At 44.7% G+C, this 27,398-nt stretch overlaps 1 protein-coding gene across 7 annotated transcripts in view; it reads right to left on the bottom strand.

Annotated features, from left to right (window-relative positions):
- Positions 1–397: 397 nt before the first annotated feature.
- Positions 398–27,398, bottom strand: part of MGA (MAX dimerization protein MGA) — a 79,734-nt gene continuing 52,733 nt past the window's right edge. For 6 of the 7 annotated variants that reach the window (XM_083167438.1, XM_083167442.1, XM_083167443.1 and 3 more), the window contains 11 exons: positions 22,305–22,859; positions 19,308–19,586; positions 16,229–17,220; positions 15,946–16,055; positions 9,218–9,266; positions 7,568–7,750; positions 7,366–7,477; positions 6,329–6,583; positions 4,394–4,531; positions 3,032–3,166; positions 398–2,740 (listed from right to left, as the gene is read on the bottom strand). In XM_083167438.1, coding sequence (XP_083023564.1) covers positions 1,737–2,740; positions 3,032–3,166; positions 4,394–4,531; positions 6,329–6,583; positions 7,366–7,477; positions 7,568–7,750; positions 9,218–9,266; positions 15,946–16,055; positions 16,229–17,220; positions 19,308–19,586; positions 22,305–22,859 — 3,812 coding nt within the window. In that variant the 3' untranslated portion in view covers positions 398–1,736. The remainder of the gene's footprint in view (positions 2,741–3,031; positions 3,167–4,393; positions 4,532–6,328; positions 6,584–7,365; positions 7,478–7,567; positions 7,751–9,217; positions 9,267–15,945; positions 16,056–16,228; positions 17,221–19,307; positions 19,587–22,304; positions 22,860–27,398) is intronic. The other variant, XM_083167444.1, reaches the window with a different exon arrangement.

Genomic DNA, 27,398 nt, shown 5'->3' with positions numbered 1-27,398 from the left:
AAACTGAACAACACCTACAGGTCCTTATCAAGGCGCCCACTAAGCAATTTGCTTAGTGGGCTATTCTGCGTAGGGAAATCGCATCGCATGGGTCATTTTAAGGGCCATGCGATGCGATTTTCCTATGTAATTTATTCACTGCTCTCAGCCCCGGGGCATCGCATCTCATCGCACCTCCCGCAAAATCACATCGCATGACCCTTAAAATGGCCCATGTGATGCGCTTACGGTGCCGTACGTAGGAAAACTGGACGCCGTGATAATACACAAGTACCCACCTACATTTGAAGCGGCGGCTAAACTGTGCATTCGCAGCTGTGTGAACACATCTGAATTGGGCCCATAGTCAATATTAGAAGCCTTATAAAAGTCCCAAAAATAATCCGGAATCACGCAGGTAATTTAATGACAAACTTGTCCACTTTTTATTTAGCACCAGTTAGTATTGTGTGTGTGTGTGTGTGTGTGTGTGTGTGTGTGTGTGTGTGTGTGTGTGTGTGTGTGGACTCCACAGAACACATAAGAAGAGATAGTTGTAGGAGTTTGTACCACCTTCCTAGCATACTACAAAAATCATAGTTTTCTCTGACAGCATATTTAGAAGATAACACATCTATGCCAGTAGCCCTAAAACAGCATTATTTGTACAACGAAGACCATTACATACGGTCAGCACGCAAGGCTACCGGCATAACTCACAATTATTGCTTTCGAGACGTGCAGGCTATTCACGAGAACACGTGTGCAGCCAAATAATAATGCAGAATTGTGAGTCCACTTACAGAATACATCCCCCTTCGCAAAATAACAAAACCCTAACACGAATGGTCATATCATAATAAACGTATATAAACTCAGAAATGACCTCAAGCGAGAACAGCAAGAAAAGCCGCCTATCTCAGCGGCTGCAACGATTCACTTGAGGGCCCCTTAAAACAGGGGCAAACAATCATATTAATTCATACTGAATAAGCCCAAGGAAATGACAGCAGACCACAAATCATACACTTCATATTTACAGATGCGATCGCAGCGAAAACAAAATCATATCGATTACGTATCAGAATAAAAAAAAAAAAAATGTACAAAAGTTTATCAAAAATATATATATACTGTATATATATATATATACATACACACTTTTTCAGCATCAAAAGTCCTATATGCTGTCGTAAGAAGAGTGACGATCATTTAATCCATTGAAGCAGCAGTGATTGGCCATCATGCCAAGTAAATGTGGGAGGGGAGAAGGAAAACGAATACTGTCCGCAATATTAGGTGATCTGCGACAACTTATGATGTAAAGTGCATGTAGAAAAGCGATCGACTGTAGATTCAGCTGTAGTGATTGGAAGGAGGCACCTGTGGTTAAACCAGAGTAATCTGCAACAGTAATAGGAGTCACGTATCTAAGTCCCATACGGAATGTTTCATATTGTCGGTTTGCTGGAGAAATAAGACATGGGTTATATAGGAGCGCACGTCCTCTACGTGCAGTCAACCTGCACGTAACCAAACCAAACACCTGACTGGGTTGCTGTACGCTATAGTGTTCCACACCTGCATTGTTAAACCGGGTTGTTGGTGCAATTTGTTAATAGGGACCTAACAATACTAAGGGTATACTTCAAGTAGCTTGAGGATCTTTGCACCATGTACCAATTTGCTATATTACATGTCAAGCAGTAAAAACTATTTTAGAGAGTCAATAACAAAAAAAAAATCTCAGTTTCGGTCTAGTCTGGAGTTTTTGGTGGGTTTAGTCTCATTGGTACCGATGCCAATGTGGGCATCGGTAGGCTTCCCAAAATCTTCTGATCACTTGCCAATATAGGAGCTTTTAAACCAAGCGGTGCCAGTTTGGGCATTGGTTTCCATAGCACCTCTGAACTAGAGCATGCCGGTTTCTCAGTCGTATGACAAGGTGAAATGATGACCGGAGGCTTCTGGACCACACGCGGTTTCTCCACCACGTTAATCAATGGTTCTTTCGTAGCAATGTCCTCAAAAATGACAATACCTCCATCGTCGTTATGCTTGATACTTTCCTGAATCTCTCCCTCTTCTAAATGCAGGAACAGGGGACTGAGAGACATGTTCTTTTCTCTTGTTTCAGATAGTTCCTTGAATCGCCCAAAAGAGAAAGGAGAAGAATCCCCGTCGATAAACTTGCTCACACTGTACCGGGAGGCAGTGTCTGATCCTGAATCCAAATCCTCAGTGTCATTGTTTAACTGTTGATTAAGTAAAGCGATCTCATTGAGAAGAGACGTTAGTGTTTCATCGTTGTCTTCCTGATCACCGATAACACGGGATAACTCACTCAGGCTTGCAGGATCCATGGCACAGGATAATTTATTGAGATCTTCAGACAATTTGCCAAAGGACGAGTTATCCATAGTGACTCCTTCTAAAGACCTCTCATTATTACTGCTGCTGAAGAGTGGGAGATGTTCTATGAGATTAGCATCTGTGTGTGTTTCCAAACCAGGAAAACGGTCTTCGGCGTTGTTCAGGAGGATGGACGTAGATGGAACACAGGACACAGAAGAGACTTCTTTCATTGCTTGGAAAGACACAATATCTCTCACGTCAGTCTCTGATAAAGGAGTGTGGGCATCAAATGTTCTGTTCATTTCAGCCGCAGGGGTGCAGATTCCCAATTCTCTGCTCAGTTCTGAGGAGGCATCGTTAGCTAAAGAAGTGACGTTCACAATCTTTGGCATCATGGACAGATCTTCTACAACAAAAACACACGAAGACGAGTCAATACATCAATAAAAAAGTATCCATACCATCAATATATAACTATTTCCCCTAGCTAGGGGAAATTCCTTCGCTGTCAGACGCTTTAGCAGTTATCATGCTTTTAGAATAATAAATTAAATGCATACAGTTGCAGAAGAACACTCATTGGTGAAAGCATTACTAATAAATGGGCTGTTTATTTGAGAGCCAATTCTCTAGTGCCACCTAGTGGATGAAGAAGAAATGATGGTTTATGACAACATTTATGCGGAAGCATACATACCTGACTCTGGCGGTGATTGTGGCATTGGAGACGAGGAGCCATGCACAGCAGATAGGGTGAACGGGCCAGGACCATTGCCAATAATACCTTTGAGTTGTATTGCACCGGGAAGCTGAATCACCAAAGAAGTCATTCCTACAAAATGATTCAATTAGATTTTACTTTTAAAAAGAACGCAAAATAATTATATGTTCATATATCAAATAAATGGATGAGTATCAGTTTTACCATGCATGAACAGTATTTCTAGGATTCCACGGGGGACACTGAAACATGGGGTAAAGCTAGTTGTGTAAGGAGTCTGGCACTTAAAAAAAAAAAAAAACTGTGCTCCTGTCCCTGTATACCACGGCTGCTTGCAAATGCCAGCTTCAGTTATCTTCTAGAAAAGCGCAAAATACAGTGACTTTAGGAGAGGAAAGAAACCAGGAAATAAGAAAACAAAAAGCGTTGTGAAGACGGCCAGTGTCACAGGTGACCAGGGTTTTTATCTGCACAGCTGCCCCATGAAGCCACCATGACCCAGAGAACCACTGGAGGAACAAAAAGATGGTGGCACTTTGTGTACCCATTGCGGGAATATTGACATTTACTGGACCAACTTTAGCCACCTTTGGAAGAGGACTGACAGTGATATCCCTGGACATCGAAGGATACCAGCTGCCCATCTCTTCCTGTAGATAAAAAAAGGGCCCACTTGAAAGCTGGAATAGAGAACTCCTTCTGGTCACACAAGGGAATACAGGTTCACCAGACCCCTGGATGGAGAAAGGTTTTCCTGTTTACAACTTTGTTTGAAACATGCCATATTAGGAACTTTTTTGGCCAAAAAGCACAGCCATCACGCTAAGCCGAACAAGGCAATGTGAGATATCAAAAAAGGCTCCACAAACAAAAGCTCTGGCTGTACTGAAAGATACTATGGCGATGTGTCCACCCATACCGAAGAGGTTCAGATACCAAGAACTTCTTGGCCAACTTGGTGCCACCAAGATGACGTAGGTTCTATTTTTATTTTCCCTTTAAAAGACAACCACAAGAAGGAACAGGTAACCTGGAGCTTAATTCCAACAGGCGACCATTACGTCAAAAACAGAGACGCAGTGTCTCCTGTCCGGGAACAAAAAACTTTGCAACATGTGGTTCAGCCAAGACCTCTGTAAGACCAGCCTGTAGTCCTGTGGGTTCTTTGCAGTAACTATAGATATTTTCTAATATCTAGGCCAAAATCAAAACTTTAACAGTGAGGTCTTGTCCAGAACATAAATACACAAGTTTAACTATATTATACATAGTGGCAGTGTTAGGGACATTATTAAAAAATTGCCATAGTAGACCAGAAAAGAAGCATCTGTACATTACCTGGCTGCAATTGTGCAGGACTCAAATCAGCCTGCAAGAGTGTTGGTGCAATCCCAGCTCCTCTAGCGTCATTCACAGTCACCACTTGCCCTGTAGCTGCCAGGAGTAGATTGGAAGAGGCCAGTTGATGGGACTTTGCTGCAGGAAAAAATATTTATGCTGTAAGACTTACTGGCTTCAGAAGAGAACTAACAACATATCACGTTTGTGCTTGTACTGAAATGCTCCAAAACTGAATGCACCGAGGAGCTTGCCGGCAGCAGCAAGTTACAGACCGACAGGTTGAGAAAGATCCACACAATTATAGGTGAGTTCTACAGTTCTAACAGCTTTTTACTAAATGCAACATCCAAGTAGGCAATACAAGTGTAGCCAAGAACCAACTGTATAAATCATATTCAATATTTGTTTGCAGGTGACAAGTTTGGAACCAATTTAAGATTATTCAGCACAGAGCCCTTAATTGAAAATCTATATGGAATAAACCTTGAGCAAATGAGTGAAGAACTGCAGTTTGATGGAGTCTGTGTTAGGTTCATCCTGATTATAGAAATGTGTGCGTTCTACAAATCCTCGCTACAGATACAATTAGGACATGATGGAAGAGTGATGTCACTCAGGTTTGTATGAAACAGTCGGTACTTGTGTATTATCACGGTATGCGATGGACCCGATTTGAGGCTTTTCCCGGGATGAGTGTACAATTTTAATATTGCGTCACATGTGCGGTTTCAATGTTAAATGCCCACCCAGACCCGATTTTTGATTGTATCCCCACCCTCATGGGTAATGACAATGTTAAATGCCCCCCCATCGGTAACGCCACCCCACTATCAACGCCAACCCGAAGCGTGGCGAGCGCAGCGAGCCCGCGAGGGGCGGCGGAACGCGTCCTCCGACCTTTTCATACCCCCCCTATCCACGTCGGCGTGGAGTTGATTTTTGATATTGTGTGGCGAGCGCAGCCAGCCCGAAGCGTGGCGAGCGCAGCGACCCCCGCGAGGGGACGTGCATTACTTCACAAGTATTACGCGTCCCCTTGCGGGGCTCGCTGCGCTCGCCACGCTTCGGGCTCGGTGGCTCGCCACACTATATAGAATCAACTCCACGCCGACGTGGATAGTGGGGGTATGAAAAGGTCGGAGAACGCATACCGTCGCCCCTCGCTGAGCTCGCCACGCTTTGGGTTGGCGTTGATAGTGGGGTGGCGTTAACAATGGGGGGGCATTTAAACATAGTCATTACCCATCAGGGTGGGTGTACAATCTAAAATCGGGTCTGGGGGGCATTTAACATAATTAAAAATCGGGTGTAATCGCGTCTCATCGCATCGCATGCGATCATATGGCATGCAATGCGATTTTGTGGTTGTACAATGCCCTGTGATGGAAATCGGGGGCACCGTGATAATACACAAGTACCAAACAGTCTATTGGGCGTTAGTGGTATAGATGCTCGTAGTATTCCTGGCAGAATAAGGGCAGGGAGGACTTTCCTGCGCGTGCTTCTGAAATGGGGGCGTAGCCTCATCGGTGACACTCTTGGGGGGGGGTGAACAGCACTTACGGCAGTGCTGGGATTCCCCAAGCTCTCCACCTCAATGTTAAAAGATGCTGTTTGCATGTCAGCAGCGATCGGAAACAGGAAGGACAATGGGCAGACTGTTTTAGCTGGAAGCTGCAACTAGGGCAGGGTGCATTTTACCACTCTAAAATTGGGCATAGTATGGCGCCCTGCTGAAACAGGATAGCGTGAACACTAGTTTTATTTATGGAAACTTTATAAAAATATGTTTAATACAATGTGGTTTCTTGCTCCTCACGGCGTATTGAAGCAAGTTGTATGAGAACACATATGACAAAATTTACTTTAAAAGCAATTCACCAACGTGCTTCTCAGAACATTTATGCACAAGAAAAGGTCATCTGGACTTACACTCTGTTGAAACCAACACCGGCTTCCCTGCAAGTACGATTGTTTTCTTAGTTTTGCTACTTGACGCTTCATTTGCTTCCTCCTCCAGTTTCGAGGGTGGTGGTAAAGGATTTCTCTTTGGAGAAGAGCTGCTAGCAGATAATTCAAGAGGAACAAGCTCCTCGTCCAAGTTCAGCTTATTTCTCTCGGCTTCCACGGCCTTCTGCTTCGCGTATACATATTCCAGTTTTTTCAGCACAACTTCTTTTGGTTTTCCTGTGGGAATACGATGGTAGGAACCATTATTGTCACATGTACATATTTGTACTACAGCTGGATTTAATGGAAGACACATTCACGAAAATATCTAACTCAGCGCAGTGCGCGTCATACACATATGGATATACTGATCATGTCCTAAGATGGATGGCTCTGAGCTTCAAATGGATTAGAAGAATATAATCCTGCAAGGTCATTCCCTAGATCTAATAAGACTGAACTGTAGCCTAAGAACATGGTACTAGTGCCCATGGTTTTCACTAGACCAAAGTAAACCAAAACGCAAAGGAACTGATCCATTCGCCACCCTAGAGAAGCAATGGCCATGGAACAGATCGGAATGACAGAGAGACAGGGAACAATTCACTGTAGAAGGCTGCTTGATCCTTGGGCAATGTGAAGACTTTTTGAAAGGCTGGAGAAGGTCTGAGACAGTCATCTGGTCAAGAGGAAGAGGGGCCTTTTACGCAGCCCTCTTGCACCTACAGTGTAATATTGTATTAAGGCCCATACAAATTACAATCAACCATTTGCTCCCAAAAGTTGGGAAATGGACAAAAGCAGTCATCTGCATAAATTGATTTAACCAATTTGTCTGAATGACCATTTTTGTCTTTTTTTCCAGGTTTAGGAGCAAATGGTCAATTGTCATTTGCTCCCAAATATGTCCAGATGTTCAATCCAACCAGCCAGACTGGAAATATAATCTTCTAGTGTGTATGGGACTTTAGTTTCGCACCAACTGTACCGACTGTGTTTCTTCACCACAATCCACTCACCTGAAAGACTTGACAATTCCTTGATCAATTTTCTGTGTTTCTGAGACAAGGAGGTCTTTTTCCTTTTAAGCGAGACTGCAGAATCGGTCAACCTCGCAATCTCCTCTATGGCCTGAAAGCAAAGTGAAATGAATGAAAGAGTTAGGTTTGCAATTAAATTCTAAACACACAATACCTGACATTTAACAGCATTTAAACCGACCTGTTTTAGGATATAGCCCTTGGAAACCTTTGGAAGATTGTGAAGTCCAAGAGCATTTTTTAACCCGTCGAAGAGAACCCTCATCTCATTTCTTCTCTTCTGCTCATTTGCGTTGTGGTTTCGACGATGAAATAGGTTGGAAGGTCCGTCACCTACCGTAGACAAAAGGTCATCTCCGTTCATCTTTATAAAAAAGAAGCCAAAAAAACATATTAAATAGGTATCGTTGATTCAGTCTTGACCACTTAACAATAAACCAATTTTCTAAAATAATAGTTTCCATGTTTTATTCTGCGCCCATGTGTATTCCAAAGCATTAAAAAGCTGATTCTGCCTCAGACAGAAATAGGGTGAGCCATCGCCTCACCCCAAATACTGAACAGATAATCAACTCCTTATTTTGCTCACCTGATAAAAAGAGTAGTATTCAATGCTGCCGGTAATGAGGGTTTGTTTGGTGTAGATAATAAGCCATTCACGCCGTGAAACCCCCTCGTTATATTCAATGTTTGGGCCGAATCCTCGCTGTGAGGCCAGCGAGGCTCCCCTTAAACTGAGAGGTTCACCACATTCTGTGGCAAGCCTTGTAATTTTAATGGCCTCACTCAGGGAAAGGGAGGAGGCAGACGGTGGGTGAATCTCGCCTCAAGGGAGTGAGTTGAATACACTGGTGGTGAGTTATTGTCACTTCTCGCCATCGATAACTTGCCGTTAGGGCATTGTATACACTTAAAAGTATACAAAAACTCACGAATTTCAGTAAAACCTGTATGTTTTCGGCCACAACGGTACCGCTGCTTTCGAAGATTTGCATTGCTTGCCTGAGGCAGGTAAAATCAAATCCCAGATAAACATAGTCACATATCGGCTTCCCGGAAACAAATTAAGAGTTTTTGCTCTTTTTCTTCAGGACCAATTGGCTTGTCAGACTGGTCACCCACCAGAAAGGCAATCTTTTTCTCATTGCTGGGGTGAGAATAATTGAATTCTGTTATAAATAGGTCTCCTCCAGTCTTTGGCTCAGTTTAAGGTTTGTTTGTTTGAATCAAAGTTCCCCTTTATTTGGGGGGCCCTCACCTCCCCAAAAACTCCCATAATCAGCGGGTGCCCACACAGCACATAGGCACAGACGTGCAGCACTCCAGCCAATATCTATATCTTTAAATGGAAGTAAACTTAATTCAAAGTTTCAATACTCTGCGGTATTATTAGTATTAGTAGCCTGATGATAATACCGCAGAGTATTGAAACGTTATATTAAGTTTACTTCTATTAAAAGATATCGACAATGGCTGGAGTGCTGCACGTCTATATTTGAATAAATTTAAATTCTTTTGGGGTTTTTAAATCTTGTTTTGAGCACATTCATTTTTCCAAATGTATATATAACAATTTAAGAGTATTGCTTTGTAAAATGTTATTGGTGCAAATAAAGCAAATGGGCTGCCAGGAGGTACACAGGTTAATATAAAAGTTTCCCAGGTATCATTATATATAGATGCATAAATTGAGACAGAAGGCCATATAGCATTTTACAGTCAACAGTGACAAATCGTACACATTTATACTGCAGTACATTGTAAATATGAAGGTAACCGTAGTCCACAACATTCTAAACAGAACCACATTTTTATTTTTTTTGAAGTGTACCTTGAAACTTTTCTTGCGTCCTTTTGAAGGCTTAGAATTAGCCCCACATCTACAAAAGTAAAATAAATGGGACATGATGAGACCAAATTGAAGATTTTCATGTAAATCCAAAATAAACTTTTTCTCCACATACGGATAGCAGACATTTTATTCCCAACACCAATTAAAAGATACAGGCAACCCCTATAAAACACTCAACAGCTATAAACTATAGATATTAATGACAAAATCGTGGGAGGCGTGTGAACTAGCTAATGGATTGTATTACAGCAAACATTAAAATGGACTAAAGGTGTGTAAACACTTTTATTCCTTGGAAAATACCATTTAATTTCAGATAACGCACATAGTACGGATTTTCTTTTAGCAATCTAAATGAAAAAACAAGGGGGCGGTATCTGTTGCACTGGGAGATTTATATAGTTATATTTATAGTTTTTGGACTTTAGTCCGTGGCTATATATATATATATATATATATATATATATATATATATATATATTATATATATATATATATATATATATATATATATATATATATATATATATATATATATAAAGGGATTTTTGTAAGAACTTACCGTTCGAATCCCTTTCTCTGATATGGTCCTGGTGACACAGCTCAACACTGGGATGTAGGAGGGTCCGAAGGAGCCAGGCACCTATCCTAAAGTTTTAGAGGGTAGGCTCCTCCCCTACTGCATCCCTGGACTCTTCAGTTCAATCTTTCAAAGCCACTGGAATACATTAACTCAGTACAAACGCCTGCACATATTATATGCACATTTTATAACAGAAACTGTTAACTTTTAACCATTTTAACATGAACATCATGAAACTTCTGGCATACTTACTGAGCGTAAGGGAGGGATCGCTGTGTCACCAGGACCATATCAGAGAAAGGGATTCGAACGGTAAGTTCTTACAAAAATCCCTTTTTCTCTTTCAATGGTCCTGGTGACACAGCTTAACACTGGGACGTTCCAGAGCCGGTCCTTTGGGAGGGTACGCTCAGGTCTGCAGCTCTCAGCACTGCTCGCCCGAATGATGCGTCCTCCGACGCGAACTCATGGAATCTATAGAATTCGGCAAATGTGTGAACAGATGACCAAGTGGCAGCTCTGCAAACCTGCTCAGCTGTGGCCCCATGTCGAACCGCCCAAGAGGTGGCAACTGACCTGGTGGTATGCGCATTTATTTTGGCCGGTACCGGTCTACCCACTTTGGTGTATGCAAAGGCTATCACAGACCGCAACCACCTAGCAATAGTCTGCTTAGATGCAGGCCAACCAATTTTGTGTACGTCATACAATACCAACAATGTGTCAGTCTTCCTGACACTCTTCACTCTGTCCACATATATGCGTAACGCACGCACAACATCCAAAGTTCTCAACTTGTCCCTTTTATTAGAACCCTCTGGGGGTTGAAACACAGGTAGAACTATCTCCTGATTTAAATGGAAGGTAGATACCACCTTCGGTAAAAACTGAGGCACTGTTCTTAAAACAGCCCTGTCATCATGAAAAATTAAGAAGGGAGATTTACATGACAAGGCTCCCAACTTTTTAGCAGATGCTACTGCTAACAAAAACACTAGCTTCCACGTGAGAAACTTAAAGTCAGCCGACCTTAAAGGTTCAAATGGTGCCTTTTGAAGGCATTCCAAAACCAGTGATAGATCCCAAGGTGCTACTGGTTGCTTGTATGGAGGTTTCAACCTGGATACTCCTTGTAAAAAGGTTTGAATTTCCGGCAAAATGGCTATCTTTTTCTGGAAATAGATGGACAAGGCCGAAATCTGCACCTTCAGTGACTGAAGGCTTAGACCCGATGAAAAACCATCTTGTAAGAATTCCATCATTCTTGATAGCTTAAAATGAGATGTATGAGCCTTTCTTCTCTCACACCATCGAATGTAAGTCTTCCAGACTCTATAATAATTTGCCGAAGATACAGCTTTTCTGGCTTTTATCATCGTCTGTACTACTGCCTCAGAAAACCCTTTCCTTTTCAAAATGGTGGTTTCAATAGCCAGGCCGTCAAAATCAATCGATCTGAATCCAGGTGATTGAATGGGCCTTGTCTTAGAAGGTCTGGCCTCAGAGGTAGACGCCATGAGTCCACAGACAACCTCTGAAGCCTCGAGTACCAGGACCTCCTTGGCCAATCTGGAGCCACTAAGATCACTGGAACCTTCTGCCCCTGTATTTTCTTCAGAAGTCTCGGTAACATTGGTACTGGTGGGAATGCATAAAGGAGATCTCCCTGCCAGTGAATAGTCATGGCATCCACTGCCTCCGCTAGTGGATCCCTTGTTCTGGCATAGGTCCACATCCGGAGTTCCCCACATCGAAGTGATCTGGTGAAACACCTGAGGGTGTAAGCTCCATTCCCCTTCCTTGAGCTCCTCCCTGCTCAGAAAGTCGGCTTCTATATTCTCTATTCCTGGAATGAATATAGCCGATACAGCTGGAACATTCTGTTCCGCCCATAGGAAGATTCTGGACACCTCCCACATGGCCAATTTGCTGCGTGTACCTCCCTGGTGATTCAGATACGCCACAGCTGTGGCATTGTCGGTCTGAATCCTCAAAGGGAGGTTCTGTAACCTGTCTCCCGCCAAGGAAATCACTTTCCAGACAGCTCTCAGCTCCAAGATGTTGATTGGTAACGCTGATTCCTCTGCCGTCCACAGGCCCTGAAGCCTGAGATCCAGGACTACTGCCCCCCAGCCCCTGAGACTGGCGTCGGTAGTTACTACCAACCAGTCCCAGGTCTGTAATGACCGACCCCACTGAAGGGAATCTACTTCTGTCCACCATTTCAAGGATTCCCGAGTGTCCGAAGACAGCACTATCATCTCGGATTTCATGGTCAAAGTGTTTCCTGACCAGGCTGACAAAATGTTCCATTGGAACCTCCGAGAGTGGAACCTGGCAAATTGAAGCGTCTCGAATGACGCCACCATTTTCCCCAGGAGCTTGAGGCACCTCCATACTGAAATGCTCTGAGCCCTGAGAATCTCCTGGACTAGGGTGACCAGATCCCTGGCCTTTACCTCTGGGAGGAATACCCGATGAAGATGGGTGTCCAGTATGACTCCCAAGAATTGGAGCCTTTGTGACGGTACCAACTGAGATTTTTGCAAATTTTAAATCCAGCCGTGAGCCTGCAAAAAACTGATGGCCTCTGCCAAGTGACTTTGCAGCATGGCTGCTGACTCTGCTTTGAACAGGAGATCGTCCAAATAGGGTATTACTGTGATTCCCCTGAGCCTCAGCACCGCCGCCATCACTGACATTATCTTTGTGAATACCCTTGGCGCGGTTGCTAGCCCAAAGGGTAACGCCCGGAATTGTAAATGCGGGTCTCCTATGGCAAACCTCAACAAGGTCTGATGCTCCGGGTGTATAGGGACGTGCAAATATGCGTCCTGGACATCCATGGACGCCAAAAACTCTCCCTGGTCCAGACTCAGGAGTACTGACCGTAGGGACTCCATTTTGAAATGGTCTACCCATAAATGAACATTTAGAGACTTCAAATTTAGTATTGGTCTGAAAGACCCGTCTGGTTTGGGCACCAGGAACAGCGTGGAGTAAAAGCCTTTCTTCCACTCTGCCCTGGGGACTGGTGTAAGCACCCCTTTTTCCAAAAGGGAGTGAGCTGCTCTCACAAGAGCTGTACGAAGCCGTGCCTCCTTTGGTAAGGATGTGGGAATGAACCTCTTCGGAGGCGGCCCTCTGAAAGGGATTTTGTAACCCTGTGTTATAATATCTAACACCCAGGCATCCTGGCCTAGAGAAGCCCAAGCGTCCCTGAAGAGTGTGAGACGCCCCCCCACTTTTGTCACTGTCGGGCGAAGCCCCTGACAAGTCATGCAGAGGGTTTATCCTCTCCTTTTGTGGCAGGCTTCTTGTGAAAAGAGCCAAATTTTGACTTTTGTGTCTTGCCTCTAGAGGACTGAAACCTTCCCCTGAAAGACTGTCCTCGAAAGGACGCACCACCTCTAGGGGAGGGCCGAAAGGACGGCTTAAAAGCAGAAAATCTGGACGTCTGCTTTGCTGAGGAGGCCGGCAGGAATGTACTTTTGCCGCCCGTGGCCTGTTTTATAATCTCCTCTAATTCGGTACCAAAGAGTACCTTTCCTTTGAAGGCTAATGTTTCCAGAGCCTTCTTGGACTCATTGTCTGCTTCCCAGGCTTTAAGCCAAAGCACTCTCCTGGCATTAATGGAGACTGTGGACACTCTGGTTGCCATTTTAATAGCTTCCTCCTCTGCTTCCACTGCATATTCTGCAGCTGCCTTAATCTTTTCTGCAAGCAGTAACGCACCAGGGTCAGCCTGCAGCATGGTGCATAATTCACCAGCCCACTCTATCATGGCCTTAGAGACCCAGGCTGAAGCAATAAGGGGCCGTAAGGTAAACCCCACCCCTTCAAAGATAGCCTTGAGGTTTCCCTCCAGCTTTTTATCCACAGAATCTTTAAAAGCTGCACCGCCTTGTACTGGTAATACAGTAGCCTTGGACAACCGTGCCACTGAAGCGTCCACCACTGGGACCTTTTACCAGAGCTCCGCATGAGACTCTGGCATGGGGTACAGATTAAGGAATCGCTTAGGCATCTGAAGCCTCTTATCAGGAGTTTTCCAAGCCCCTTCTAACAATTCCTGTAACCCCTCATCTGAAGGAAAAGTAACAGCCTCCTTCCGCTGTCGCTTAAAAACACCTTTAACAGGAGTCTTATCCTCCACAGACAGCTTTAAAGCCTGCTTCACAGCTACAATGAGATCCTCTATACCAGCAGCAGAGTTCTCTTCCAAATCATCACCCTGATCCCAGGGGATGTCAGTATACTCTCCTTCCTCCTCATCTACCACAGTAGTCAAAGCATAAGACCTTCTAGGGGTCCCTGCCACATCATCCATTTTGTCCAGCATTTCACTGAACCTGTTGATCCCTTTAGCAGTATCCTGCATCACCTGAATCAGCGCAGGATCTGCCTGGGTAAGAGGCAAGGAGCCAGACGACTGCTGAGATGATGGCATAGGTCTCTGTGATTCTACCAGCCCATCACTCTGCCTGTCCAAAAGCTGCACCAAAGCGTTAACTGACCTGCCTAGGGCCCTGGCCCACGCAGGTTCCATCTGCTCTGCCCTATGGGGTTCACTGCCCATGGGTCTCACATCAGCGCAAGTAATACATAAGCCCCCCTTGGCCATCTGCTCAGGGACAAACTTTTGTGTGCAAACATTGCACGCGCTCAGTGCACTAAGGGCTCCCTCCCCCAAAACCACAGCCTGATGCTCAGACATGATGCAAGTGATAAATGTATATCTATCAGTATACACAGTGCAAACAATGTACAAGCGTTTATACAGAGGCAATGCACCCAGTCACTTATCTGTCTGTTGGTTTCAACTGCGGGGAAGCGATGCCCAGGAAATCCAAGTCACTCTGCCAGGATCAGTAAGCCAGCTCAGCTCCGCTGCAAGCGTTCTGAAAGGCGCCAAAGTCAGAGTGAAGGAAGAGACCACAGGTCCCTGCTGCTGCGGGGTCCGTGACCTTTTGGCGCCAACCACCCCCAGCCAGCCGCTCCTCAGGTAGGATTTCCTAGTTCCAGTGTCTCCCCCTCAACTGGGGATCACTTGGAACATGCCTGTCACAACGCTGCTGTCCTCTCATCTAGGAGCTCAGCGTGTAAGCTCCGCATAAAATGGCCGCCGCCATCACGGAGCGCCTGTCCCCCATGATCCCCACCTAAATGTGGAGCCGGTTTCAGGGTACTCCGGAGCCCAGGCAGCCTTTTAGAAAAAGGCTGTAAGCGCTGCACAGGGAGACCAGACAGTGTCTCCCCTGTGCACAGTGAGCTGACAGGACGCGCTTCTGTCAGCTCCTGCTGCGCTAGCAGTGTGAGGATTCACTATGAGAATCCTCACACTGTGCCTACCTAGCTAGGGTGAAAGTTAATAAAACAATAAAAATCCCCTAACTACTCTAATTCTTCGGCTGCTCCTGCAGCCCTTTAGAATAGCACCCACTCCAGTGGGCACCTAACACGAACTGAAGAGTCCAGGGATGCAGTAGGGGAGGAGCCTACCCTCTAAAACTTTAGGATAGGTGCCTGGCTCCTTCGGACCCTCCTACATCCCAGTGTTGAGCTGTGTCACCAGGACCATTGAAAGAGAAATATATATATATATATATATATATATATATATATATATATATTTATTTTATTTTTAGAGTGTCTTAAAACTTGATTCTGTGATTCACTTTTTTTGTAAAAGCCGGATAAGGGTCCACAGGGTGCAGATGTGCAAAGTAAGGGAGGGCTCCATCCATGAAGCCCATTTCAAGTCTTTAGACCTTCAGACAGAGAGCAGGCCGATTAGTGCCTGTACCTGTGAGAGGCTGATGAAAGCTGTGCAACAGGCAGCAGGCCTGTTAGTAGACACTGATTTACTGACTTTATGGTTATGTTTTATGTATGGCACAATAAAACTAGCCATAGCGAGATTGCAGGAAAACCCTGTCCTGTGTGCTGTTTTCATGGCGGCTGTGTGTTTGGAGGAGCCCATTTATGCCAGCAGAGGGCACCACCTACTCTGATCTCCTCTCACTACTTATAGACTTTCTGCTGTGTCAAATCCCATTATGGTCCCTTACTTTAGCCATCAGTAGGTACTACATAGCTGTTGGCAATAGGAAGAAATTCTTACTTGTCTGTATCTGAAGTGACGGCAGCTGCAGTCGCCTTAAGACGAGCTATATAAATCTTCTCTAAATATTCTTCCACGGTTTCCACATCAACAGACGAATCATCTTCACTCTAGATATTAAGAATACATTTTACAAGATGAATTAGTGCGCGGTTCCTATCTCTGTGCTAGCATTTAGCAAGATGTACTTATCATTTCACACAGTGCTGTAGTTTCATATTATTAATTATCATTGTATATTCCATAAATACACAGGTCTTTATTAAATCTAAAAAAAACTCACATAATCATCACTACTAGAGCTGCTGTCATCACAAGAGGAGTCTTTGACAAGGGGATCCCGATCTGCTGTAGTAGCCAAGATCTCAGGTATTGAGTTGTTTTGTTCGAATACGGATGATTTTGTTGATTTATCCCCAGTTTCCCTCAGCAGCTCAGTTGACAAAGAGGCTGCTGACTTCACTTGCTTTGGGTCACATGGTAACAAAGATTCATTGGGGCTTTGGTCTCCTTTGTTCACACAGTTCTGGGTGCTTTGAGCACCTTCACCTTTATCTGTAGGGCTATGGGACCTTTTCTTGCTAACATCTTGTTGCAGTGCTCCATCTGAAACTTGGGCTTCATCTGCTCCATGACCTTTTATGGATAATTGTTGGTTACCGCTCATCTTCTCATTAGCTTGTGCAATGTCATCTTGCTCCACACCCTTGGCAGCATCTTTGGGATGGTCTTGCATCTCTGTCTTTCTTTCTGAATTCGGCAGCCCTTCACATTGTACAAGGTCTTCTCCAACCAGTTTATCACTTGGAGCAGATTCTACAGGACTTAATAATAACTCAACCAGCTGTTTATCTGCATTATTTGAATCTTTCACAACTGTTGGTTTATCCATCATTAGAATAACATTGGCTTTAGGAGCCGAGGATTGAAGGCTGCCACTCTGGACAGCAGGCGGTGGAATCTTTACTAAAGAAAAGCCTCCTGACTGAAGGGGAGTCACATTAGTAGTAATACCACCACTCGTGTATGCTACAACTTTAGAAGGAGACAAAGGGACATCGCCAATGGTTGCGGTTAGTGTATTCAATTGGGAAAGCAAGGATGGATTTGAAGTAACAATTGTAATGCCGGATTTTACTGGGCTGGTATTGGAAACCGTGACAGCAGGCACCACACCTGGAGCAGACAGAATGGAAGTTGATGTGGTGGAAGGAGATGCAGGAGACACCGTTTCAGGCTTGGATGGAAGAGGAATGCGGATACCCATTGCGGGACCTAAGAAACAGAGCGTGAAGATGAAAACCTAATGGATATTGGATGCGATTGCACAGAAACATACATCTTGTTGCTTTATATTCGTTGATCAAAATTAATTAGGGTACTTGTTTCCTAGCACGGCCACAAATCTTATGGATCGTGTACCTTTAGTTAAGGTACACGATCCATACGATGGACCCGATTTCCTTTGAAATCAGGTCCATTTGGCCGGCTAGGACAAAATATCGGGGGCATCGCGTCGGTCGGGACCGTTAACAATGGTCCCGACGCGATGCCCGCGATTTCCCCATAGGCTTCAATGTAAAAAAATATTTTAACATTGAAATCGTGTCGGGAAAGGTAAAATATCGGGGGCATCGCGTCGGTCGGGACCATTAACATAGGTCCCGACGCGATGCCCCCGATTTTTACATAGGCTTCAATGTTAAAAGATTTTTTAACATTGAAATCCTGAAAAAATTTGAAAAATGTGAAATGGGCCAATATGACCCATTTCACATTTTAGATGTCCCCGTCGTCACCCCACGATAGACGCCAACCCGAAGCGTGGCGAGCGCAGCGAGCCCGCGAGGGGCGGCGGTGCGCGTCCTCCGACCTTTTCATTCCCCTACTATCCACGTCGGCGTGGAGTTGAGAATAGAATAGTGTGGCGAGCGCAGCGAGCCGAGCCCGAAGCGTGGCGAGCGCAGCGAGCCCCGCGAGGGGACGCGGATACCTTCACAGTTATACGCGTCCCCTTGCGGGCTTCACAGGTGTCCGTGGCGATGCGGACACCTGTGAAGTCCGCGAAGGGACGCGTTTACCTGTGAAGGTATCCGCGTCCCCTCGCGGGGCTCGCCACGCTTCGGGCTCGGTGGCTCGCTGCGCTCGCCACACTATTCTATTCTCAACTCCACGCCGACGTGGATAGTAGGGGAATGAAAAGGTCGGAGGACGCGCACCGCCGCCCCTCGCGGGCTCGCTGCGCTCGCCACGCTTCGGGTTGGCGTCTATCGTGGGGTGGGGTGTACGCCGTGACATTTGGGGGGGTTGGGAATATTTTACATTGAATCCAATGTAAAATCGGGTCCCAGGGACCCGATTTACATTTCATTAAAAAAAAAAAAAAATCGGGTCCAAAATCGGTCGGTCGCATGCGACCAAATCGCATGCGATGCGATCGACCCGATTTTTCCGACACGACCACCCCGATGTAAATCGGTGTGGCCGTGCTAGGAAACAAGTACCTTAATTAGTACCAATTAAGTATGATAGATCGCTTAACAAAAAAATAACAACATTTTACTGTTCTTTAAAAAACATATACACAACAAACAAAAACAACATCAACAACTAAAACTATAAAGCAGTAATGCAATTATATAATTTTAATTCACTCCCAGATTCTAGATAACTAAGGGCCTTATTCTGGTTCACTCTTACAGGCAAATGGACAAATCCATGTGCACTGGGGGGGGGGGGGGGGGGGGGAGGGGGCAGATGTAACATGTGCAGAGAGAATTAAATTTGGGTGAGTTATTTTGTTTCTGTGCAGGGAAAATACTGGCTGCTTTATTTCTATATTGCAATATAGATCTCACTTTGAAGAACCCCCCCACAAAAAATCTAACTCTCTCTGCCCCACCTGCAGTGCACATGGTTTTGTCCATTTGAGAAGGAATTCGCCTCTAACAGTGAACCAGAATAAGGCCCTATATGTCTTAACACAATGATTCCCAATCTTTTTTGAGTCACGGCACCTTAAAGTATCAGAATTTTTACATGGCACCCCCCTAGGTCATGCATGTCCAAACCATGGCCCTCCAGCTGTTGTGAAACTACAAATCCCATCACCTTGCCACAGTTTTGCTGTTAGAGAATGCTAAAAGTATGGCAAAGCATGCTGGGATGTGTAGTTTCATAACAGCTGGAGGGCCATAATATATCAGGTAAATATTGAAGTTTCATGTTAAAGCTAGTGGGAATGTGACTGTATTTTATGTTAGTTCAGAAGATAATGAAAGATGAATGAATTGAGCATACTGTGAATCATCATTAATTAAGTATATTATGAACCATCTATATCTATTTTATGCTCATGGTACCTTGTTTACGGATGACAACTTGCTGGCTGCTTGGCTGAACGTTCCCAGTACGAACTTGTTGCAGTGGCACAAGCTGGATAATTTGACCATTCGGGTGTCTAAATAAATTCGCTCCGTTAGGACCCTTGAACGGCTGTAAAACCATCTTCTGCCCAGGAGCCGTCTGCACACACTGCATCGGGCGAACGGGAGCAGAACCGGAAGAGACTGGTATTAGCAGAAGTCGCGGTCCCAAGCGTTTTTCTAATCCAGGAGTCACACCGGTGGGTCTTGGTGTTGCTACATAGAGTGGGGAGACTAATGTTAAAACAGAAAAGACGTTCGCTGTACATGTACTCCCAATCATGGAGAAATGTTACATTTAAAATAAATAGCTTTTTACAGACATAAGGGAAGGACTCTCCTCTGGCTCACTTCTCCTCCCTTATCACTGCTTTATACATCTACTCCTCTGTGAGCTGCTGGCCATGCCCGATCTCAGTCGTATCCAATTGCTCTCTTGCTGAGCAAAAATTGTATAGCTCCACTGAACGCCATCTGCTAGCAATAAAAAAAACTGTATGCCCCTCGTTATGTGGTTATGGAGGCCAGAAGAGGTTTTATTTTGTCTCCAGGCAGACAAGTAGTAAAAAAAAAAACATCTGGGAGGGACTTTAGGAACTCTAGGATGCCCTCATGCCAAAGGCACACTGTTGGGCTGAAGTTCCCAACAGTGGGAGTGTCAGAGGCGTGTAAATTCATTGGCTGTTTCAGACAGATCTTTTGCACCCTGTTTGGATCTTAGCCATACACAAGAGTACTACTCACTCATAAGTAGCCTGCTAATGCCATACAGAAATACTGCCTCGGAATGCATGTGACCTTGTTTATGTAGGAGGAGTTCTCTTTGAACGAATCATCAGCCACCTCCTCATCAGTGGAGAACTCAGGGGTCCGATCCTTAGCAGAATTACACAACTGCAGTAATGTATTTGTTGCAGAGTGTCAGGTGTACTATAGTGTACCGTAATAATGAATCTCGGTACCGGGAACACATCAGCAGCAAACTGGGAGCAACTGTGTGAAAGAGGCTTCTCTTTCTTCCATGGGGAACCATGGGTATAAGTGGAGCAGGAGGAACCATGGTACTCAAGTGTTATTGCATGAATGAAGCAGTGATAAGGGAGAAGTGAACCAGAGGAGAAGTGGCCCATGGCAACCAATCAGCACTGAAGTAACATCTGTAATTTGCATAATATAAAGTTTTACAGAGCATCTGATTGGTTGCCATGGGCCACTTCTCCCTTATCACTGCTTCATACATCTAGTCCTAAATCCCATATCACTACTGTCTTTCATAATTCCTCCCAAAGGCTACACCTTGCAGACTAGTATTACATATTGACATATCGTTATAATAAAGGAGTGATTATAGGGATGAATTATCATCAGTAACAACAAAAAAACTCCACATAACTGAGAACCTTTTTCTGTACAGTCGCAGACCAGCGGTCCCGCGGACGCAGACTGATATAGATAAATTTCTCCCAGATAATAATTATAACACATGACAATCTGTAACAACTATATATATATAATACGTATGTCACTGAAGTACTGAATACCTATGCAACAATTAATGAATAATAAAAGTGTGGCTCAATTACAGCACGGATGGTGTAAGGGTTAGCATTACTGCCTCACAGCACTGAGGTTATGGGTTCGATTCCCACCATGGCCCTAACTGTGCGGAGTTTGTATATTCTCCCCGTACTTGCGTGGGTTTCTAGAATGTCTGTGTGTGCGTGTACATGTGGTAGGGAATAAAGATTGTAAGCTCCACAGGTGCAGTGACTGATGTGTATGTTCAAATATTCTCTCTGTACAGCGCTGCGGAAAATGTGTGCGCTATATAAGAAACGTAATAAATAAATAATAATCGCCAATAGTCTATAGATATACTAATATCATCACATATTATAAAATCAATATTAGCTAAAATATTACATATAGTCTTCATATCCTCATGATATACAAATCGTTTTTTAAATCACCTTTTTCATTACTTTCTTCATATATTCTTGATAATCTTTAGATTTTTTTATTTTCTAATTATTCTAAATTCTTCATACATTGAAGGTTATTGTTGTACATCACATGTTTTTTTTATGGGGAACATAATAAAAGTAGTTTCTTACTTAATGGAGCCTGAAATAAGAATCTCAGAGTGCACCATAAAAGTCTTTCTTGTTTTGTTCGGTTGATATACTAGAGACATCGAGCACCATCCCCAGTACACATTCACATTAAATAAAATAAAACAAGTAAATAATAATTGAATACTAAAAATATTGGGATTAGTGCGGATCAACCAAAATTCAACTAAAAGCATCAAACTCTATTGGAGAAAATATGAAGAAAGAAGAGTAGTAAGTTTTTGAAGTAACAAACTCATCGGTGAACCCTTTCTATCATGGAGCGTCCAAACTTTTTTCTTGGGAACGCCAAAAACTTTTCCTCACCGATTGCCTCCCAACAACATATCCCTACGTGCTTCAGCTTTTTGCTGTATTTTTTTTAGCTTAGAAATAGTAACACTATGGGGGGTATTCAATCTATGATCGTTATTCCCGACGGGGGAAATATCGGCGGGGCCCTATTCAATGCGGTCTTCCCCGACAGCATTGAACCGGGGTCTCTGCAGACTTGACAAGCAGTCGGGCTTGTTCTGCCGAGAATGGCCGGGAATTGACGAGCTCCTACCCGCAGCTCAACGATTTCCGTCCGCATCTCGTGGCCATGCCCCCTTTTCGGAGTCCAGCAGGCAGGACATATAATACCGCCTGCCTATTCAGTGTCGAGCAGGCCGAGAACAGGACAGGGTCACGGCTGTTGGGCCAGCCCGACAGTCGTGACCCTGCATTGAATATCCCCCTATAAATCTGATCTTGATATATTGGAGCATAAAATGCCTTCTAAACAACTCAACACAGAAAGAATAGGAAAACAAAATCTCACCAGTTTTCAGCGTCAGTGGGGGTGCAAGATTTGTTCCAGCCAATGGAGAAACCGGTTCATGTGTTGAGAGGTCAGTAGAAGTAACCAAGCTTTTTGCCAATGAAGTAGCAATGGCTTTATCGGTACCAGAAAAGGTGACCGCTGAAGTCACTTGAGGTAAAGCTTTTACTAAAGGAGAAGTCGGTATGGATGGTGAGGTGACAGACGTTTTAGAAGGAACAGTTGCTAAGGTCACTGTGTGTACAACATCATTAGATTGAGCTGAAGAGGCAGCTTGGTTTCTGGTGGGGGAAATAGTGCCTAAGCCAGCTGAGGAGGGTGGCGGAGAAGACAAAGATGTCAGGGTCACAGCAGAGGAGTAGGTGAGGACTGGGGCTTGCTTGCCCGATGCTGTTGAAGAGGTCACAAATAACAGCCGAGTAGGTTGTGTGGTCAGCTTTGGCAATCCAGTTATGGTGGATTCGGTAGAGGACACTTCAGGCTTTTTCTGATGCAGAGATCCAACGTCACCAATGACAATCTGAGTGAACACATTGCCGGGCGTGGATTGTGCAGCTGCAAAACAGACAAGCTGTAAGTCAACACCACCTAAGCAGCACAGGTCTAGAAGCATGGTAGGACAAACCACACAATAGGGTTTTTTTTATGTGTGTTAAACTATTCTCATGTATAGATAGCCACAGCATTTTCTTGAGAACCATAAAACAAAAAAGTTTTATTGAACTACTAATGTGGGGATCCAACTAGATGGGAAGAAACATGGGAGTGGAAAACTGAGGAAGTTTTTCGTGATTTTGTTTGCTTGAAAAAGGGGTTTCTTTCGGGAATTTGGTTTAGCCTGACTCATGTCCCAAAAGCAAGATCCGTGGCTCATCGGGGGTAATAGAACAGTACCTAGCGGAACAACTACCCACAGTCAATGACCGCGGGTAATCGGATACCGCTCTAAATGTATAGGGAGGCTCTAAATTAGAGAGGGGTTTAATCAGTTTTCCTACCCAGAAGTTCACTTTTTTTTTTTCATTTATTCTACAGAATCCTCCTCTCCCAGCCTTGCCACTGAGTGGCCGGCATATTGTTCATGGGGAAATGTGGGTACAAATTTCTAATTGGAGTTAACAGCTACTGTACCTTTCTTTTACAGAGTGACTGCCCAGGCGGGCTATAAAATTGTCAACATTCAAAATGTCAACTTGTTTTCATTGCCACACTCTTAACTGCCACAACTGCTCAATAAGTGCCCTGGTCCAGTGCACCCTTGTCCAGGCTAAGAGAAATGAGTGTACAGCAAGACGGAGAAAGGAGGAGCTCAAGACATTTGGAACACAGGCTCTAGTGGCACCACGGAATGAATCTCTTAGGAGACTGGAAATTACAATTCTAAAGCTTTAAATCAGACTTCTCCCTGCTCAAGGCTGACAAGCTACAAGACAATTTGATTAGCAAAGCTAGGACATGCAGTTAAAAATAGTTGAAATACAGCCATATACAAAGAAAAACCGGGTGGGTCTAGGTGCACAGAAATCACAAAGAAGTGCCCGCCCCCCCAAACAATTAAGAAATGGGTAGGAAAGCAAACAAAAAATGAAGCGCCATTTTGTTTAATCATTTTCTCTGATTCCATCTGGGGGCACCCTGGACCAAGGGGGTTGCTTAAGAGGACCATAGGATCTGGCAGTTAAATAGATTAGTATACAGATTACAGATTAGCACCTCCCCCTTTGCAACCCATGGTCTTCACTACAACTTCAAGCGTAAGGCTGCGTCTACACATTGCATTTTAGCAGGATGTAGCAGGCTTGTGTGTATATATATATATATATATATATATATATATCCTCTTGAGTAAGCATCCTGCTAAACTGCTCCTGTTTAACTGCATCCTGCAAAAATGCGCAGCCATAGATTTAAATCCTGCCAAACAGGCCCGTTTAAAAGAGACCTGTCAAAACGCAATGTGTAGACGCAGCCTAAGGGTGGGAATGCAGTGTCCCCAAGATAGACTCAGAGAAAAGGATTTAACAGTAAGTATAAAAAAATCCAGTTCTCTTTTTTGTCATCATAGGGACGCTGGACAATGGGATGTTCAAAAGCTGCCTCTAGGGAAGGGTAAGCTCAGAAAAAAATAAAATAGAAGACTTTTAGACTGAAACTGGCATCAATGGATGCTAACACCGGAAATCAAGAAAGTAACGAAGCACATGTCTGAACACAGAAGACATAAGCAAACTCTGCAAGTCTGTGACAGAAGCAGCTAAAAAAAATAAAAAGACATTTGCAAGTGGATTCAGCACACCAGACCTAGCAGCCAAATCAAATCCTAAACAGGCGAACCAAGTCCAGACTACTGCCACAAAGATGATAAAAAAAACAAAAAAACGAAAATTGACTCCAAGCAGACCACTGAAGACCAAAGTAAGGAATCCAGAAACAGATATTTAATCAGAATAAGTGCCTTTAGAATAATGTCAGGGAGTCCCAAAACACAGGGCATGAACACAGCACAATCATTGAACCCAGGAGGACTCAGACCCAGTCCTTGCATAGCAAAAGTTGATGATACAAACCCTAATCAAATCCAGGCAGGAGGCATGTATGTAGTAACAAAAGGCGGTCAGAGACGTGAAAGCCCTCTTAAAAATGCTGAGAAAAACGTCAAAACCTTAGGAAAGAGACATTCGGTCCTGTGTTCCCATAATATGCCTATGGAGGAAACACGTTGAGAAGTGGAGAATCCAGAAGCACACACGTGGACAAAACCATGTGCACTGCAGGTGGGGCAGATATAAGATGTGCAGAGAGAGTTAGATTTGGGTGGGGTTTTTCTTCAAAGTGAGATCTAAATTGCAGTGCAAAAATAAAGCAGCCAGTATTTTCCCTGCACAGAAACAAAATAACTCACCCAAATCTAATTCTCTCTGCACATGTTACATCTGCCCCCCTGCAGTGCACATAGTTTTGTCCAGCTAAGAAGGAATTTGCCTCTAAGAGTGAACTAGAATAAGGGCCCAAGAGAGAGAGGCTGAGCTTCTGACTCCAGATTCGGAAACATTTGGCAAGTCCGAGCCTACATGGGAGGGTCCCAGAAGAGAGTAGCAAAAACCAGCCAAGAGACTGTACAAGCAGAACAAACACTCAGAAAGACAGCACCAAAACAGCACCAATACCTGCAATAAAAAGTGATCATTACGCAGAACAAGTCTGTCAGAGCAGGATAGGCAACACCAACATGCCTCACCTTAACAGGTTGTCTGTGGTTAAGGAAGAAAACATCCTAATAGACTGCAGGGCTGGCTATACCACGTGCAAGCTAGCAAACCCGATGTGGAAGGAAGAACCCGTGTCCACATCATATGTATACGGATATGACACAAGTCAAGATCTGACGCAGATGAAAGTGCATAAAAATCACATAAAAAGTCCAGGGTGACTAAAATGAATCATCTACCAGGACCGTAATGAAAAGAACATTGATACTGATGCTACAGCAGGTGACTAAGAATGTAGAGTGTCCACATTATCTTATCATAACCACTGGTGATGATCCTCCATAATGTGAAGAGCTTCTAGCCTTGGCTGGGCGATCCCCAAAATTTTCTGCTAGATGTTATGTCACTTCCAATAGAATTCAACTGATCGATATGTTCCTTTCAGTAGCGATGCGTCTAGTGGTTCTCAGAATAAACAAAAAGAGAAAATTCAAGAAGCGGTTGTCACAGCCCTCTGGACCAGACCCGGTGTACTTACTGGGTCTGGAGGCGCAGGGTATGCGGGCAGCAGCGGGTGTCCGGGCGGCCGCCTCCCCAAAGGGAACCCTGGGCGGTGGTAAGCGGCCCCCTGCAGTGATGGGGATGCAGCTGGCAGTGCGGCCAGCTTCTGGGTTGGATGGGCGTGCGCTGTTTAGAGGAATTTTTAAAGGGCCAGTGCACAATTACCTTACGGCAGATGTTTGCAGCTGGTCCTTCCCCTAATTAAGTCTTTGGCAGGCATTCCCTGCCAGAGTATAGGTTCACATCCTGCTCCAGCGTCCATTGTGCTTATTTGTATTCCTTCCAGACTATCGTTACTGACCACTCTTCAGCCTTATCCTAGTGTACGCATGCTTGGTACTTGTGTAATAGCATGGTGCCCGGCTACGCTATGTTTTCAGCGTAGGCTAAGCTACTCTGTCAGCGTAGCCGAACGGCTGCCTAGCATACTTAGCGTAGTGACTCCGCAGCAGCCCAACGGCTGCCTAGCGTAGTCACTACGCGGCAGCCCGGCTCTGTCCCCGGCGTCCATGGCAAGCCTTGGCATCAGTAACCCCCGATCGGCATCGGTAACCCCCAGATCCCCTGCGCTGGCGGATGCCGGCAGAGGGGATCATGCGGGCGCAGGCGGAGAGGCGCTCCATCTGTCTGAGAAGCATGTGCGTCTTGGTATTATTGTGACAGGGTACGGCAACCCTGCCCGTGTCCGCTTCAGGGAGAGCCTCCTTTTGAAACCCCCATTATCCACACCAGCCCGAAGCGTGGCGAGTGCAGAGAGCCCCGGAGGCAATGCGTTACGCGTCCCCCCGACCTGTTCATACCCCACTATCCACATCGGCGTGGAGTTGATTTTATAAAGTGTGGTGAGCCCCAAGCGTGGCGAGCGCTTGCCACTCTTCAGGCTCAATGGCTTGCTGCGCTCGCCACACTTTATAAAATCAACTCCATGGCGATGTGGATAGTGAGGGTATGAACAGGTTGGGTGGATGCGTAACTTCGGGGGGGCGTGGATAGCGGGGGTGTTTCAGGAACACATATCTGACAGGGACGCTGACTATGCTGGCCGCGTTAACACTACGCTACTTCTGACAGGGACGCTGACTACGCTTACTATGCTAGCGGGAACACTATGCTGACAGGATCTCTACGCTAACTACGTAACGGGCGCCGTGCTATTACACATGTACCCCGTGCTTCCCCATGTATGACTCGGACTGACATTGGACTCCTCTTTTGCCTTATCCTTCGGTACCTGCTTCGCCCGCTTGTTCTTGACCAGGCTAGAGGACTACGATTCTTCATATTCCATTTCCCTAGTATAGCTCAAACCGGGAACCTGAACAGG

Source organism: Crinia signifera, chromosome 12 (genome assembly GCF_055691185.1).
Source record: "Crinia signifera chromosome 12, ASM5569118v1, whole genome shotgun sequence".
Taxonomy (NCBI): Eukaryota; Metazoa; Chordata; class Amphibia; order Anura; family Myobatrachidae; genus Crinia; species Crinia signifera.
The sequence above is the reverse complement of the archived record's forward strand: the minus strand, read 5'-3'. Positions and strand labels throughout refer to the sequence as shown.